General features: G+C 48.5%; 2 protein-coding genes across 3 annotated transcripts in view; one reads left to right on the forward strand and one right to left on the reverse strand.

The window, feature by feature from the left end:
- Positions 1-18183, reverse strand: part of LOC115635683 (zinc finger protein 239-like) — an 811791-nt gene that overhangs the window by 202358 nt on the left and 591250 nt on the right. The window lies entirely within an intron of this gene.
- Positions 9156-16735, forward strand: LOC115635692 (zinc finger protein 239-like). 2 transcript variants are annotated; one of them, XM_030534822.1, is made up of 3 exons: positions 9156-9356; positions 10533-10614; positions 14761-16735. In XM_030534822.1, the coding sequence occupies exon 3, from the start codon at positions 14769-14771 to the stop codon at positions 15894-15896; it is 1128 nt and encodes a 375-aa protein (XP_030390682.1). In that variant the 5' UTR covers positions 9156-9356; positions 10533-10614; positions 14761-14768; the 3' UTR covers positions 15897-16735. The 2 variants fall into 2 exon arrangements, with proteins under 2 accessions (XP_030390682.1, XP_030390683.1); XM_030534823.1 differs by having other exon boundaries at positions 10560-10614.

Raw genomic sequence — 18183 nt, forward strand, 5'->3', positions numbered from 1 at the left:
GTCTCTGCCTGGGCCCCTACCCTTGACTGGAAGTGTTATAACTATAAAAGGAAGGGAACAGCCCTCCTGCGTACAATACTCTAAAATCCCTCCTGGCCAGAGACACCAAAATCCTTTTACCTGTAAAGGGTTAAGAAGCTCAGGTAACCTGGCTGACACCTGACCCAAAGGACCAATAAGGGGACAAGATACTTTCAAATCTTAGTGAGGTGAAGGCTTTTGTTTGTGTGCTCTTTTTTTTGGGGGGGGGGGTGTTGTTTGCTCTTGGGACTAAGAGGAACCAGACATCAATCCATGCTCTCCAAATCTTTCTGAACCAGTCTCTCATATTTCAAACTTGTAAGAAACAGCCAGGCAAGGTGTGTTAGTTTTATCTTTGTTCTCTCAACTTGTAAATGTTCCTTTTGGCTAAGAGGATTTACCTCTGTTTGTTGTAACTTTGAACCTAAGGCTAGAAGGGGTTCCTGTGGCCTCTATGAATCTGATTACTCTGTAAAGTTATTTTCCATCCTGATTTTACAAAGATATTTTTACCTTTCTTTCTTTAATTAAAAGCCTTCTTTTTAAGAACCTGATTGATTTTTCCTTGTTTTAAGATCCAAAGGGGTTGGATCGGCACTCACCAGGAATTGGTGGGGGGAAAGGAGGGGGAATGGTTAATTTCTCCTTGTTTTAAGATCCAGGGGTTTGGATCTGTGTCCACCAGGAACTTGGTGGAGAAGTCTCTCAAGGCTACTGAGAGGGAGATAGTCTGGGAAGAAGGTAGACAGAGTTTCCCAAATAACTCTTAAAGGATTTGGGTGGTGGCAGTCAAACCAGATCTATGCTGGCAATTAAGTTTAGAGGTTCTCATACAGGTCCCTACATCTTTACTGTAAAGTTCGGAGTGGTGAAGGAACCTTGACAGGAAGGATCAAAGAGAACACCACCTGCACTCCCAACTCCTTCACCCTTACTCCCAGTGCCTTGTAGTCACTTCTGATCTGCTGAGGGTCATACCTGCCAGTATCATTAGTGCCCACATGGATGAGTAGCATGGGGTAGTAGTCAGAGGGCCAGATGATCCTTGACAATCCCTCCATAACGTCTCAGATACGGACCCCTGGCAGGCAGCTAACCTCCTGAGATGCCACGTCAGAGTAATAGATGGGTGCTTCTGTCCCCATCAGAAGAGAGTCACTGTCAAGGTCTGAGTCCCACTTTGAACTTTAGCATCCAGAAAGTGGGGACCTGCATGTACCCCTCTAAACTTAATTCCTAGCTTAGATCTGATAACGCTGCCACTAACCAAAATATAGTGTTTGGTACACTTTTTGTCCCCCAAAAACCTTCCCTGGGGAACCCTGAGATATACACTGATCCAAACTCCTTGGATCCTAAAACAGAGAGGAATTAACCTTCCCCCCGCCTTCTCTCCCCCTTCCAGACTTTCCCTGAGAGAGACACTGATCCAAACTCCTTGGATCCTAAAACAGAGAGGAATTAACCTTTTCCTCCCCTTTCTATCCCCCCACCACTCCCTGGTGAGTTCAGACCCAGTCCCCTTGGGTCTTACACAAGGACAAAATCAATCAGGTTCTTAAAAAGAAAAGCTTTTAAAGAAAGAAAGAAAAAGTAAAAATTATCTCTGTAAAATCAAGATGGCAACATGTTTACAGGGTCTCAGCTTTACATAGACCAGAGGGACTCCCTCCCTCCTAACCTAAGTATAAGTTACAGCAAACAGAGGTAAAATATCCTTCCAGCAAAATACACATTTGCAAATCAAGAAAACAAATATAAAGACTAATTCGCCTTCTATCTAGTACTTACTATTTAGAACATGAGAGACTGTTTTAGAAAGATTGGAAAAACCTGGTTGCATGTCTGGCTCCTCTTAATCCGAAGAGAGAACAAAGAACAACCCAAAAAGCACAAAAAAAGACTTCCCTCCACCAAGATTTGAAAGTATCTTGTCCCCCGATTGGTCCTCTGGTCAGGTGTCAGCCAGGTTCACTGAGCTTGTTAACCTTTTACAGGTAAAAGAGACACTAACCCTTAACTATCTGTTTATGACAGTCACTAACCACCAGCACCCTACTTTTCCTCCTGGGAGTAGTGGCTGCGATCTTCCCAGCCTTGGGGGTATATGGCTTCTCCTCTTCCAACTTTGGGGGTGATTCCTCATTGCTTGTTGCCAGGGCAGCATATCAGTTTTCCATCACCATGGTGGGTAGGTTGGGAGTAGGGCTGTAGCACTGCCTGCTGTCAGAAGTAACCAGCAACCACTGTCCTTCCTGTGACAGAGCCATATCTCCTCCCTGGTGGTGTAACAGCAATCCTCTGTAGCTGGATAGCTTCCTCAGCCTTCAATGTCTCCATATGAATATTCTTGAAGAATTCTTCATGGGCACAGATACTCCTCAGACTAGCCACCTCTACCTCTCCCACCTGTTTCCTGAGAGATTACACCAGCAGGCAGCTTTCACACTGGATGGTCCCTGTTCCTGGCTTTTTGTGAGTGGAAAATGCAGGCTACAGTCTCTGAAAATCCACACCAGGATCTGAGCAGTGGTATCCATGGTTGTCTATCTGGATAGAGGTGCAGGTGGAGGAGACAGGAGCAGCGTTGGCACTGGTGATGTGGCCCTTCCTAATCATAGCAACTATATAATGACTCCCTCCCACAAACTCCCTCTCAAACTCCCCTGTTGGCTAGCTCCCCTTGGTTGCGTAGCCTCTGGCTTTTAAGGCCTTAATATGTTATATTAATTTTATAGCCTGGACTTTAGCTAAGAAAACTGACACTCAGCATATTTCCCAATAATTCATTATGTGGGTTAATTAAAATTGTTTCACCAATATGTATATTTTATGTGTAACAGCAGAGAACTACACATAGTGATGATAATGTCTTGGAATGCAGAAGAATAAAAAACTTACAGCAAATGGCCAAAGCCAAGGGTTAGAGAGGGACTGTCCTCTTCCTGGGCAAGTTGCTTCCACTCTGTATGAATAAGTTTCTCTGTCACATAGGGATACTGATACAGACTTCTTTCGTGAAGTGCTCTGGACTCTGCTGATGCAAAGTACTGAGTGTAATTGTGGTGCTAGGGGACTGATTCTGATCTTCCTCCCACGGGTATAAAATAAGGAGCAGCTTACAGAAGGCAAAGCTGTGTAAAAACTAATGCATGTAAGCAGAGAATTAGGTCCTCTACATCCATGATGGAGTGATAGCGCTTGGTCTGCAGTTCAGGTTGCAACTGGATTTCTGGTATTGTGCTCTCCCCTTCTAAAATCCACAGAAAATGTCACATTGGCCTTGACATTAGCAAGCTAGCTCTGGAGCTGAAACAGACATTGACTAGACAATTAGATTGGGATTTGACAGGGTGTGATGCATGGCTAGAAAGCGTTATGTGGCACCTTATAGACTAACAGACGTTTTGGAGCATGAGCTTTCGTGGGTGAATACCCACTTCTTCAGAAGTGGTCTGAAGAAGTGGGTATTCACCCACGAAAGCTCATGCTCCAAAACGTCTGTTAGTCTATAAGGTGCCACAGGATTCTTTGCTGCTTTTACAGATCCAGACTAACACGGCTACCCCTCTGATACTAGAAAGGGTTAAACATCCTGCAAAATAAATAATCCTCAAAAGACATGTGGGGAGATAATGTTTATGTTTTTGTCTAAATACACATTCAACATTCTTCAATCCCCATTCCCCTTCCAGATTATAGAGAAAACACTGTGAAAAGCAGGGAGATCAAATTGCTGTCACTGGGCTTGCCCAGCTGGGATGTAGGGTGTTGGGCCATCAGGCAGGACAGGGCCTCCTCATCTCTCACTGTACGGCACTTTCTGGAGCTCTTCCAGCCCCAGGGGACAGCAGGACCCCTGACTCTCATCTGGACTGTCTAAAATCCATATCTCACCCCTTTCCCTGCACAGACAGAGCTCAAGGTGCCAGCTGAGCTCAGGGGGCCTTGGCAAAGGGTTGGTAAGGAGATGAGATGGGAGTGGCTGCCTCATAGGAAACTCCCATTGATTTCACCCTTGTTTTGCGGAGGAAGTGGGAAATCTGGAGTGACTATTATGTAGTGACTTTTCCTGTCCAGAGGAGCATAGGGTGGAAGGAAGGAGCAATCTTCCGGAGCTCAGGGACTGGGATGGGAGCAATTAGGATCTGCCTCCTCACTCCCTCCGCAGTGGGGTTACCACCTGACCAGTTTTTGACCAGTAGGGCTGGGTTTTTTATGGATTTGCCAGTTGTCAGTTGCTAGGGGTGGGGGTGTGTTTGAGGGCTTACGGTGGGATCCTCTACACTGGGATAGCTAATGTTAAAAGTTTCTGTGTCCAGCTAAAGATGCTGCCACATTCCCACTTCTGTGGTTTAAGCAAGAACAGATCAGAATGATTGAAAATACAACAGCGGTCTGCCCACCAATAGGCAAATGCATGGCACAGGTGTGAGAGAGATGGTTTGAGTCACCTGAGAGTGTGGAGACAGACGATTTTATCAATCTTATCTAGATGTATCTGTAAGCAGAGTCAGGATGAGCTCTACCCTGACATCTGGTGGTGAATTATGGGGAGTGTGGAAAGGAATTTCAGGTATTTGCATTAGCACACCCACCCCACCTAGCATAGCCCATGACAGCCTGGGATGGTTATTTTGACAGCTCTGGGATCCCCAAATTATTTGTTATTGGGGCAGGAAGAATAAAGTGTTGTCACCCCGATTATGTGAATGAGGAACTATGAGACTGCTTTATGACAGAGATGTCTCAACATCAATTAAGTAGCACTTGCTAGACAAGGGACCTGGGTGACAAAACCCAGTGAAAAGAGAGATGTTGAGGACTGATGTGTGTATCTGATGGCATGGGTGCCTTTTGAGGGTCTGGAACACCAATTGCCCATTTTCCTCTCTCCACTGTTGAAGAGCAGAACTAATTTTGATTCTATTAGGAGTCTATCTAGAAGCTCCTGAGCTGAATTCACATTGGGCTAGTGGTGCACCAGCACTAGGGCTCCCCTACTACAAGCTGAAACCACTAAAAGAGTTAAGCTTACTGAGCTGACATCACTGAGTGCTGTGGGGGAGCGTCAAGATCTATTGCTAAGTGGCTGGCAGAGCGGAGCAGTTTGCAGCATGTTGGAGCAGCCCATGAAACAGTGAGTGGGGTGGAGTGGAGTGGCTTGCAAGGTCGGTTGGAGCGGCTCATGGGTCAGCTGGAGGAGCGGCACAGCTGGTGGAGTGGAGCTGGTCATGGTGAAGGCTGCAGCAGAACTCCACGGAGAGGCAGAGCAGTTGGCCCTGGCCCACATAAGGTGCCCCTTAACACTCTGTGTGTGCCCCCCCATTTCCACACAGGCTGGGGGAGGTAAAAATCTGCAGATAAACTTTTGAACTCTGGGGTGGCACTGACCAGAGACTTCCGGGTTGTTGGCCTTTGAGGTGATTGGACTTAAGACCCTAAGGGGGAAAGGACATTGCCAAACGTACTTGGAGGTGGTTTTTTTGCTTTGTCGTGCATCCGACGAAGTGGATATTCACCTATGAAAGCTCATGCTCCAAAACGTCTGTTAGTCTATAAGGTGCCACAGGATTCTTTGCTGCTTTTTATTATGGTTTGTCTTATAATCCTGTTTGTGGTGTTTCTCCAACGTGATGCCACATTGTTTCCCTCCTTTATGAAAAGGATTTTGCTACACTCAGACTCCATGCTTGCGAGAAGGGAAGTATTGCCTCCTAGAGGCGCCTGGGGGGTGGTATGTAATTGTCCCAGGTCACTGGGTGGGGGCTCGAGCCAGGGCCGGTACAACCATTTAGGCGAACTAGGCGGTTGCCTAGGGCGCCAAGATTTGGAAGCGCCAAAAAGCGCCCCCCAATTTTTTTTAAATGGTTGACTGGCCACTGCTGCTCGGACAGAAAGGGAGTCTGAGCTGCCAGCCGCAGCTGGCAGCCCAGGGTGTCCCCCGGGTCAGGGCGCCGCCGTGGCAGCCTGCAGACCAGGGGATCCCCTGGCCCAGGGAAACTCCAGGCTGCCGGCTGCCGCGGAGGCGCACTGACCCTGGGTCAGTGTGCACCACCACGGCAGCCGGCAAGCCAAGGGCCCCCTGGGTCAGGGCGCTGCCACGGCAGCTGGCAGCCCAGGAGGTCCCCCGGGTCAGAGCTCCGCCGCGGCAGCCTGCAGCCCAGGGGGTCCCCTGGGTTAGAGCACCGCCGCGGCAGCCGGCAGCCCAGGGGATCCCCTGGCCCAGGGAAACCCCGGGCTGCCGGCTGCCGCAGAGGCGCACTGACCCTGGGTCAGCGCGCACCGCTGCGGCAGCCGGCAGGCCAGGTGCCCCCTGGGTCAGGGCGCCGCCGTGGCAGCCGGAAGTCCAGGGGGTCCCCCTGGTCAGGGTGCCGCCGCGGCAGCTGGCAGCCCAGGGAGTCCCGTTGCGACTGCCCAGAGGTTCAGGCTGCCGGCGGCGCGCTGACCCAGGGGAATCCCTGGGCTGCTAACAGAGGCTCAGAAATCAGAATCCCTCTCCCTTCCAGAGCAGGTGCTCCAGCCTATGCAATTTTTCTCATTGCGGTGGGAGGAGCGGCTGGGCAGAGGTGCGCAGCTCTGCTTAGCGCACGTGGTAGGAGCCCTGCGACGGCATGACACAAGGGCTTCTGGAGGAAAGCGGGGGCTGCCCCCTGGCTCAGCCTCCACATCAGCCCCAGCGAGGGTCACGGTGGTCTGGTGGAGTGGAGGAAGAAAGAAGACCCTGACGCTCATGTGCTGGGCAAGGTAAGCAAGTGCTTCCCCACAGCTCGGCCTCAGGCGCCTGTGCTCCTGCCCCCTTGGTCCTTGGCTGGTCCCTGCTCCTGCTTCCCTTGTATGTGGGCGGCTTGAGAGAACAGCAGCCTGCAGAGCTGAGCTGCCCCAGTGCCCCCAGGCACCCCCCTTGACCCCATCCCCCCCACAGCCCTGACCCCCAGCTCTGAGCCCAGCCCCTCTGAGCTGGACACCACCCTGACCCCATCTCCCCACATCCTTGAGCCCAGCCCCTTTGAGCTGGGCACCCCTGAACCCAGAGCTCAGCTCCCCACCCAGCCCTGGGCAACAACAGCACCACCCCCAGGCAGCGACAGCCCATTGGTACCAACCATCACAATCACCCAGCAACTGCCCATTATGTAATTGCAAATGTATACAGCCCATTACAGCTTTTAATGTTTTTAAATAGTGTATTTTCAAATTATTACAAGTTAATTTTTGAATGTATTTCACTAGTTATTTTTTACCTTTCCTAATACATGTTACTATAGTATTGCAAATGTTTTATGGAAGGGGCCCCCGATTTTGCTTTGCCCAAGCCCCCCTGAGTCCTCTGGGCAGCCCTGTCTGAGTTTTAAGCCCTCCTGCTGTGTTTTGCCTGCAACAGGCAGGCCTAAGCCTGTGAGTGACCCCCATAGCAGCTGCCTGAAGAAGTGCTTGGGGGAATCATGCAGAAGGAGCGTGATATTTATTTGAGTTCTCTCCTCATGGAGGCTGTGCTCCACTTGGTGCAGGACAGCAGTCTCAGCAGGACTCTAGGCCCAGCACCTTGCCTCAGTTTGTGGACTTGTACTGCACCCATCACCGGGCTCAGTCTGGTACCATTATCCCTCACCAGTGCCCAAGAAGCAGTCAAAAAAGTTGGATGGACTGGTTAGGTTAGTTGTCGTACTGTTGCTTGGCCAGTGTAGAGACCACTGAATGCATAATATTCCTCTGTGATGTTCTGTCCTGAGCACAACTGGCATGTTATGAGATAGTGCATGTGAGGGACAGGTGTCTGTTTATGTCATCCAGCCATCATGTCTTAGGTCTTCTGGGGGGGGAGCTTTTCCATTCTGCTTTCATTGGATCAAAGTCAAAGTTTATTTTCACAGGGAAGTTAGTAGGCATTTAGAGCAGATAAACATACCACCACAGAGAGCACTTGGCAACCATTTGGGTGTGTGTGACCTATTTAGTTAGAAAATGGAATTTTTCATTCAAATTGAGTTTGTACCATTTGATGTTTTTAATCATTTGGAGGTGCATAGCTAGTTAGGCAGAATGGGTTCCGCAGCACTCCCAGTCAGATTTTGATATGAAGGAAGGATGTATACGTGACTAAAAAAGATGTATTTCTGATTGCAATCAACATTGCTTAATTTTAAGGGAAAGTCATCTTGATCTCTTAATCAATATTTACGTCAAACAGTTGATGAAAGTCAAATAGTTAATTATAGTAAGTGACATGCATTCTCTATCCTTTACTTTTAATAGTGAACAAGAAAAAGGACTGATAGGAATAAAATGTCATTTTTTTTCATTTACAGTTGATGCAGCCTCATGGCAGATTAAAAAAAAAGTCCTGGGGCACAATTTCGTGACCGTGTATTGTGTATAATGTATGTGATTTGGGGGTGTGTGTGTAAAATGGAAGCCTAGGGCGCAAAATATCCTTGCACCGGCCCTGGCTCAAGCCGGTTTTGCATTGTGTTATTGAAACAGAACCCCTGGATACTGAACCTAGCCCTTGTTGTTGCCAACTCAGAGGGGCAGAAGGGTTACATATCATTTCCCCAGATGTGATAAGTGACTTTTGAAGAGGGGTTGCAGAGTTTTCTTGTGGTTGGGGGTTGTGGAGCGCTTGCTATGTGTGTGTGGAGGGGGGGGGCTGATTTTTGACCCACACACTCTCTCTCTGGGGGGGTGCGAAGGCCGAGAAAAGCCTCAGCTGGGACTGGAGACACTGGCAATGCTAGACTAGGGCGTTGCAACTGGATTTCTGGTATTGAGGGGTTGCTGTGTGTGTGTGTGTGTGTGTGTGTGTAGGGCAAGGGGGCTTTTGACTTTCTCCCTCTCCCAGGGAGGGACGGGGAGAAAAACCTCAGCTGGGATTGAAGACTGGCAATTCTGGACTAGGGTTGCCTGCCCTCCAGACTGTGCTGGGTTAAAGATTAATCTATCAAGAAAGCTTCTGTCATGTGATGAAACCCATTCATCTATCCACAATGGGCAGCAGCCCTGTCTGCACCCGGACCCTGCTCTGGCAGGGAGCTGACTAATGAAATAACGCCCAATAACACCAGAGGGCCGTGCTCTGCTTATTACTCCGGGAACGGAGACGGCTGCTACTCTCTGCCTGTCTGCTCAGCACGTCGGGGGTTGGACTTCCCGGGTCGGACGCTGCTGTCGCCTCCATTGTGAGCCGGGAGCCTCGGCTGAGCCGCTGCTTCTCACCAGCGGGGTGTGTGCGGGGAGAGCCCTTCCCCAGCGCCCCTCTGTGCCCAGCTGGGGGGACTCTCTGCGGGGGCAGCTCCGGGCGCTGCCGACACTAGCCCCTGAGCCGGAGCCTGCAGGTGAGGGGCGAGACCCGGGGGAAGGGCTGGGACCGGGCAGGAAAGTGACTCTGCACCAACAGCCTCTCCTCGCCCCAGCTCTGCTCCCGGGGAGGCGGGGATCTGCAAGTCCCAGAGCTGCTGCCCTGTCTGGCGCCCTCCAGGCTCTGGTTCTCACAGCCCCCCCGCACCCCGGCTGCTCTGACGCTGCAGGGCATCAGCCGAGGACCCAGGGCCGCCCAGAGGATTCGAAGGGACCTTGGGACAAAGTGGGGGAGGTGCAGCGCTTGTACTCACCCCGCAGCGGTCTGGGTCTTCCATGCATTTTGGCGGTGGGGGGCTGTTCAGTGCTGCCAAAGACGCGGAGCGACTGAAGCATCCCCCCCCCCGCCGCCAAAATGCTGCCGAGCACCTGGTGTGCTGCTGGGTCAGGACATGTGGGCTCCCGGGCTTGGGGCAAGTTGCCTCACTGCCCCCCCCCCCCGCCCCCGGGCGGCCTTGTGAGGACCTTGTCTTGGGGTTTGCTGGCTGTGTGTGTGCTCTGCCCCCTGTCCCTACCCCTTAGTGCCTACCTGCCCCAGCCAGGGTGCTGCCCATCCCGGGCACACAGCTCCAGAGAGCATCCTGCCAGCTGTGTCTGTGCCGGGGCAGCAGCAGGAGGAGCAGGGTTGGGGGCTAAGCTGCCTACGGCCGCTAAGAGGCGCATAGAGAGGCTGCAGGTGTAGTGAAGGATACTGCTCCTCCTAGGAATGTGCTACCAGCAGCACAGTCTGATACTTATAGATGTTAGGAGCTACTATTGTATTAAACTGCTACCTGATGTAGCAAATGTGGACAGGTAGCAGTTTCTTGCACTATAGTATATGCTATAGTGCTGTCTGTAGGGGTTAGTGATATGTATAGATTGTAAGAAACAGCTTCTGTAAAAAGATGCTACTTTATTTGTACATACTTGAAAACTGTTATCATGTTATCTCAATCCTATGCCATTATCTCAATCATTAAGATTTTGAATAGAAACGTATCCACAACATTGTTATTCCCATCTTATTTATCGTTATGTCCATCTTGGTTTCATTTCCAAAGCTTGTTTATGATAAGGTCATGTAGGCTTGTTACACTGTTAAAGGAAGCTATCAGGTTGGTTTTACATGTAAAAATGCTTGAAATACCTTTTTTTTTTTTTTTTTTTTTTAGCAAAGTTTAACCTTTCCCTGCTGCTAGCAAAGTTTGACCTTTCCCTGTTGTGGGTAGCACAGACCTACAGATATATACACACGTGAGTGAAAATGCTGAAACTGGAAACTGTAGAGATGTGCTGCTATCTGTAGCAGTGGAATGTGATGAAGCAAATTCCTACAGGCAGCAGTTTCTCACACCACTGTTATGTGAGCCTGCTCTCTATAGGAATCAGCTACATCCCATGGCCTATTTTTTAGCGAAGTTGGACCTCTCATTGTAGGAATTAGCTTCATCACATTGCAGTGCTACAGGGAGCACATCCCTACAATTTGCAGTTTCATACTCATATGTGTGTGTGAAAATGCTCACTGTAGGACTGTGCTACCCGCAGCAGCGAGAGGTCCAACTTTGCTTAAAAAAAAAGCCCATTGGATGTAGCTGATTCCTACAGAGAGGAGTCTCACATGCATACAGGTTGGATAAACACAGTCAACAGTCATCTCGCATAAAGTTTATATTAGCTATGTCATATCCATATCATAAGCATATTTTCATAAAGAATGTAGAGTATAATGTCACACCCCTCATGTATGTTTGCTGATCTGCAAATAATAAAGGAGCATGCACCTTTGGATGCAAATGCTTATGACAATAGTACAGAGCCATGCAGGCTCCATGAGTCTGTGTGAGATGGCAGATAGTGAGGAGGGCCAACAAGGTTAGTGGTTTAGAAAAAAAGGTGTAAACCTTATGTATACTTTTATGCATTATAAGAAGTTTGATCTCCTGGCCACAACCACCCCTGTCTGACCTGTTTGGTACCCAACATACACTGGCAGACCAAAGCTTCCCAAAATACAGTGCATGCATACAAAATACATGCAAAATACAAGTGACATAGTAACCGTAGTGACTCTATAGTGACATAACTTGAGTTAACCCACACTTAAACTGTAGGTATGGCCTTAGGTATATTAAATGTTTGGGAGAGTGAGGGTAGACTACGATTCATTCAGGTGTTTCGGCTCAAGGCATTGGAACTGGCCTTACTGCACCCTACAGGCTCAGGAACAAGGCCCCAAAAAAGATATCTATTTATTACGATTTCTTGACTCGAGGGTGTATAACTCATGATCTTAAAATTCTTGTGGTTGTAAAGGTATCTTAGAGTTGTAGATGTGTGTTCATTATGTTTTGAAAGGAAAAACTATGAGTGAGTTGAACAAAGAATTAGATCAGTCCCTCAGGATAAGTAGATTGGCTATTAGCCAAGATAATCAGGGATGCAGGCCCAGGCTCTGCATGTCCCTAAACTGCCAGATGGTGGGAGTAGACAATGGGATGGTTCAATGAGTCATTGCCTGGTCTGATCATTCCCTTAGAAGCACCTGGCATTGGCCACTGTCACAAGACAGGATTGTAGATGTGGTGGACTATTGGTCTGACCACCAATATTTACACCATTGGTGGATTGACTCAAAACAGAGTTTTGACAATAGGCCAGAAATTCAGTCAGAGTGGAAGTCAGATGATCCAACAGAATAAACATCTGCTCTAAAAATGAGAAGAAAAAATTAGAATAAAAAATTCAGGGAATTCAGGGAATCCCAGCAGCAGATAAGACAACTTGGGAAACTGCTGGGAGACTCTGTGCATTCAGAAACGGTGATAAGGGATTCTTTGTTTCTGAGGGGATATATGTAAAATGTTTCACTGAATTAAGTATCAGGGGTAGCTGTGTTAGTCTGTATCTACAAAAACAACAAGAAGTCTGGTGGCACCTTAAAGACTAACAGATTTATTTGGGCATAAGCTTTCGTGGGTAAAATCCTCACTTCTTCACACACCCTGAGTGCAACAAGTTTGAGCACTTTAAAGCGCTAGCATGGACAGGCTCATCTCCCAGTGCTCAGAGTTAATCCCCTCCTCGAAGTGGATTACCAGGAGCACAGTGCTTTGAAATTTGTAGTGTAGACATAGCCTCAGTAGGTTAGATCTAGAGTGACCAGATGTCCCAATTTTATAGGGACAGTCCCGATTTTTGGGTCTTTATCTTATATAGACTTCTATTACCCCCCACCCCATCCCGATTTTTCGCATTTGCTGTCTGGTCACCCTAGTTAGATCAGACAAAGAGGAGCATCATTGATGTGCCTGTGCCTTTAAGAACTCAGCCCTGGGAAGCTGATGCTGAGAGGTCCTGTCTGTGAAAGGGGAAATAAAAAAGCCCCTCTGCCACCCACCATTTTTGCAAACATTGGTGTCTGTCACACTGGGGTAACTGCTACCCCATCTACCCCTGACTGTGGCGGGTTTTGCCCTTGGTCACCCTCTGCCAGTGCCTCACCCCAAACTTAATGCCTGCTCCTCCCCTCCCCAGCCCTGATTTTGCCCTTTAGCCCCTCTCCTAGTGCTGTCTCCGGCTGCTTGACCCCCTAGACCAGTAAATTTCCACTTCCTGCTCAGACCCTGGCCACCCCCCTGCTCCGATTTATCCCCTTTGCCACTTTTTAACCCCTGTCAAAAGCAGTCAGCAGAATCCTACGGGTATAAGGGCAGGGGGAAGGGCAGTGGCTTCAGCAGATGTACTGAGCATGCTCAGTATGCTGTAAGTAACACCTTTCTATGGGAGCAGGATCCTTCCTTACATCGGATGTGAGAAATGTAGTGCCCAGGCAGCTGTCAGTCACGGTTTGCTGGCTGGATGACTATGAGCCACCAGTGTGGTGTGACTGCAAAGCAGGCAAATGTGATCCTAGGATGTATGAGATGAGGCATTTCCAGTGGAGCTAGGGAAGTGTGTGGATGTCCTCCTGTGAGGCACTGGGGAGACCTCCTCTGGGATGCTGGGCATAGTCCTGATCACCCATGGCCAAAAATGATTAATTCAAAGTGGCCCAGGTGCAGAGAAGTGTTGGTAGGATAATGGAGGGCCAGTCTTCTGAGGGGAGGCCAGAAGAGTTGGCTTGTTTAGCCTAGGAAAATGAAGGCGAAGAGGGGATGTGATTTCTCACTATAAATACATTTAGGGGTGCGGGGAATACCAGGGTGGGAGAAGAACTCTTTAGGCTAAAGGATAACGTTGGGCAAGAACATATTAGGATAAACTAGCCGTGAACAAATTCAGGCTGGAAATTAAAAGATGGTTTCTAGCCTGGGGACAAACCACATAATGCTTTGTGAGAGAGAGCTGGACAAATTAATGAGGGAGATAGTGCTATGGGATTGTGTATGATGAGAAGGGGGTCAGCTAGCCTGGCGGTCCTTTCCAGTTCCTGTCTTATGTTCCTAAAGCACGTGCTTCAGGGCTTCAGTGCAGGGGTCAGGAAGGGATTGCCCCCAATGCATTCAAGGGATGTGAGGTGGTTTTAGTCTGTTTCCTCTGAAGTATCCCCATGGCTGGGGATAGGTACTAGATAGTGTGGGCAGGGTTCAGAAGTGGCATCTTGCTCAGGTGCTAGGCTGGCTGGTTCCTCCTCCCACGCTCAGGGTTTGTCTGGTCGTCATATGTGGGGCTAGGAAGGAATTTTCCCCCAGCACAGATTGGCAGTGGACTTTAGGTTTTCACACCTTTCTCTGCAGTGCGGGCCATATGCCAGGATTATCTACATATATCTCACTTTGACATTCCCCTGCCATTGGTGGGGTCTCGGGCACTGGTGCACCTCAGTCTCTCCTGCCTTTGCCTGTGGCACACAAGTCTAGTCTCCTGTGGGCTGTGATAGTTTGGTCTAATTCTGGTTGTTAGGCTTGGTGTGTAGGCGCTGGGCAGTGTTGGGGGCCTGTGATATGTGGGAAAGCAATCTGGATGATCTGGTGGTCCCATCTGGCCTTAAACTCTGTGACACCAGAGTGAGGCATAGCTGGGGTTGGGTGTAGCATACATGCAGTGCACAGGGCTGGGAGAATGGTAGGGGACAGCATCGCCAGGGGACAGAGACCACTCTCAGCTGTTGATCCGCTTGATCCCACAAAGCCCAGTAAAATTTAAATATGAATATGTTTGCATAAATGTACATATATTTGCAAACACCTCCAGTAGAATTTAAATTGGTGAGCTATCCAATCTGACGTCTGGCTGTGAACCCTCCCCTCGTTCCTCTGAAGAGTTGATTGTGGGACATATATCTTGTCAGTTTTCCATCTCCCCAGCACATACTGGGGTTAGTTCCCCTTTCTGGGGTTCTCTTTCCCACAGCCACAGGGACTGACTCCTGTCTGGGTTCTCTCTCTGTCCCAGCAGGTGATGGGATGGTGAATGAGAATGAGGAGGAGAAATCTCAGCAGGAAGGTGCTGAGCCAGTGGAACTGCATGGGATAGTATTGGGAAGAGTTGAAGGGGATGTTTCCCAGAGCCCTGAGCAGGAAGAAGCCTTTGAGAGTCAGCTCAGGCCAGAGAGGGCACATGGAAACCAGCCAGAGGAGAGACTGGCTAAATCTACTCGTGGGAAAAGAGGGGACAAGAATGTCCATGACGCTGTCCAACAAAGAAACTCAACTGAGCAGAGATCTCTCGCCTGTGGTAAATGTGGGCAAAGCTTCCCCTGCAGCTCCGCCCTCAGCCTGCACCAGAGGAGTCACAACAGTGCCAGAGAGAAACCCTACAAATGTGAGGAGTGTGGGAAAAGGTTCAGCCGGAGCTTAAACCTCATCATTCACCAGAGAGTGCACACGGGAGAGAGACCCTACAAATGCCCCGACTGCACGAAATGTTTCAAGAACAGCTCTGGGTTCCTGAGGCACCAACTAGCCCACACGGGCGATAAGCCCTTCATCTGCCCAGACTGCGGGAAATGCTTTAATCGGAGCTCCACCCTCGTCACACATCAGAGGACCCACACGGGGCAACAGCCCTACAAGTGCACTCACTGCGGGAAAGCCTTCAGCCAGAGTTCCAACCTGATCAGACACCAGAGAACCCATGGGGGAGAGCGCCCCTACCCATGTCCCGACTGTGGGAAGAGCTTCACCCAGAGCTCCAACCTCATGACCCACCAGAGAATCCACACGGGGGAGAGACCCTACAAATGCACCGAGTGCGGGAAAGGCTTCGTTCAGATTGCAAGCCTTCTTTCCCACGAACGAACCCACATGGAGGGGAAACCCCACGAGTGTCCTGACTGCGGGAAAAGGTTCCGCTATGGCTCCAGCCTGACTTCCCATCAGAGAACTCACACAGAGGAGAATCCCTATAAATGTCCCGACTGTGGGAAAAGCTTCCCTCAGAGCTCAAACCTCAGCAGGCACCAGCGAATCCACACAGGAGAGAAACCTTATGAGTGTCCTGTGTGCGGGAGAAGCTTCATTCAGAAATCAAACCTGTTCGCTCACCAGAGAACCCACTTAGTAGACAAACCTTCCAAGTCCCCTCTCAAATGAGGGCTAGGCCTCTGTCAGAGTCCAGGTGTTACTGCAGAAGGGAGTTAGGGCTCATTCACAGCCTTTTAACTTACAGGGTGATGTTAGCCTGGTTTAATAGGCTGTGTGAACACGCTATAATCCAGGCTTATTTTGGTTTAGCCTAAATTGATTAAGTCAGGTCTCTACAGACAAAAAATTGCCCCAGTCTAAGGGCCTCTCTGAGCAGGGATGTTATTCCAGAATAAGGGAGAGTGTGAATTTGAAGTGCTACAGATATCCCTAATGACACCGCATATGGACACTCTCGTATTGAGATTTAGGGTCCATGTGGGGAGTTGTTCTAAAATAGCAGTAGCCAGTCAGTTTCCCCATGTAGACAAACCCTAATTAAAGGTAGGATTATAAACTGATTTATCTTAACAGGCACAGCTGTATGTGTGATGCTCATATAATTTCCAGCCTTCCTTGGCTTGGTTTATCTTGAGGTAATGTTAATTAGACCTTTGTGAGTTTGTGTATGGATAAGGACTTTGCTGGAGCACTGACCTCCACTCCTATCAAAGGCGTGAACTTTGGGGATTAAAAATTAAAAAGGAAATGGGCGGAAAAAGTCATTCACAGTAGGTAGAAGATAAACAGTTACATGATTGAATCAAGCAGAAGCTACAAACTAATTGTAGGCAATGGAATAGGAAGATGTGAAAGAAACAAACAGGAGCCGACAAATCTACTTTGTCATTTACTCCTTCCTTCCTATGTTGTGATGTAGCTAGCCCAGTGACCACATCATAGAATCATAGAATATCAGGGTTGGAAGGGACCTCAGGAGGTCGTCTAATCAAACCCGCTGCTCAAAGCAGGACCAATCCCCAACTAAATCATCCCAGCCAGGGCTTTGTCAAGCCTGACCTTAAAAACCTCTAAGGAAGGAGATTCCACCACCTCCCCAGGTAACCCATTCCAGTGCTTCACCACCCTCCTACTGAAAAAGTTTTTCCTAATATCCAACCTAAACCTCCCCCGCTGCAACTTGAGACCATTATTCCTTGTTCTGTCATAAGCTACCACTGAAAACAGTCTAGATCCATCCTCTTTGGAACCTGCTTTCAGGTAGTTGAAAGCAGCTATCAAATCCTCCCTCATTCTTCTCTTCTGCAGACTAAATAATCTCAGTTCCCTCAGCCTCTCCTCATAAGTCATGTGCTCCAGTCCTCTAATCATTTTTGTTGCCCTCTGTTGGACTCTTTCCAATTTTTCCACATCCTTCTTGTAGTGTGGGGCCCAGAACTGGACACAGTACTCCAGATGAGGCCTCACCAATGCCGAAGAGAGGGGAATGATCATGTCCTTCTATCTGCTGGCAGTGCTCCTACTTATACAGCCCAAAATGCCGTTAGCCTTCTTGGCAACAAGAGCACACTGTTGACTCATATCCAGCTTCTCGTCCACTGTAACCCATAGGTCCTTTTCTGCACCACTGCTGCCTAGCCATTTGGTCCCTAGTCTGTAGCAATGCATAGGATTCTTCCTTCCTAAGTGCAGGACTCTGCACTTGTCCTTGTTGAACCTCATCAGATTTCTTTTGGTCCAGTCCTCTAATTTGTCTAAGTCCCTCTGTATCCTATCCCTACCCTCCAGCATATTTAAAACTCCTCCCAGTTTAGTGTCATCTGCAAGCTTGCTGAGGGTGCAATCCATGCCGTCCTCCAGATCTTTAATGAAGATATTGAACAAAACTGGCCCCAGGACCAACCCTTGGGACACTTTGCTTGATACTGGCTGCCAACTAGACATGGAGCCATTGATCACTACCATCAGATCACTATCATCATTTATTTGTGTTAACCTCCTCCTTTCCAGCCCCTTCATCCAGTTACTGATTGTAAAACCCACCTGCTGTTTTTCCCTCATTGTACAAATGTGATTAAAGCTGTTGAAATGTGTATCAAGAGTGGTGAAAAGAGTGAAATGTGATTTTTAGCAGCATTGGCTGGAATTGCTGAAAATTGGCCTTTGGGTTGAGTTTGAGCTATATTTTACTATAGCAGAAATACAATATACTAAGATGCATGTTCCTTAAGAGGAGAGCTGGTCACAAACAGAATTCCTGTTCCACAAAAAATTCCAAGATTCTGAAATTTCATTTAATCCCTAATTGGGACAAAAAGTAGAATTCTCAGAATTTTTCACAAAATGAAATATCCAGAACAATTTCATTTTGACATTATGGAAATGTTTTGGTAAGATCTAAACATTTTATTTTAATGTTATAATTTGACTGTATTTCATTATATCTTATTATTAT

Source organism: Gopherus evgoodei, chromosome 15, assembly GCF_007399415.2.
Source record: "Gopherus evgoodei ecotype Sinaloan lineage chromosome 15, rGopEvg1_v1.p, whole genome shotgun sequence".
NCBI lineage: Eukaryota > Metazoa > Chordata > Testudines > Testudinidae > Gopherus > Gopherus evgoodei.

Coding starts and splice junctions, on each gene's coding strand:
- LOC115635692 (XM_030534822.1), top strand. CDS start 14,769: ATGGTGAATGAGAATGAGGAGGAGAAATCTCAGCAGGAAGGTGCTGAG.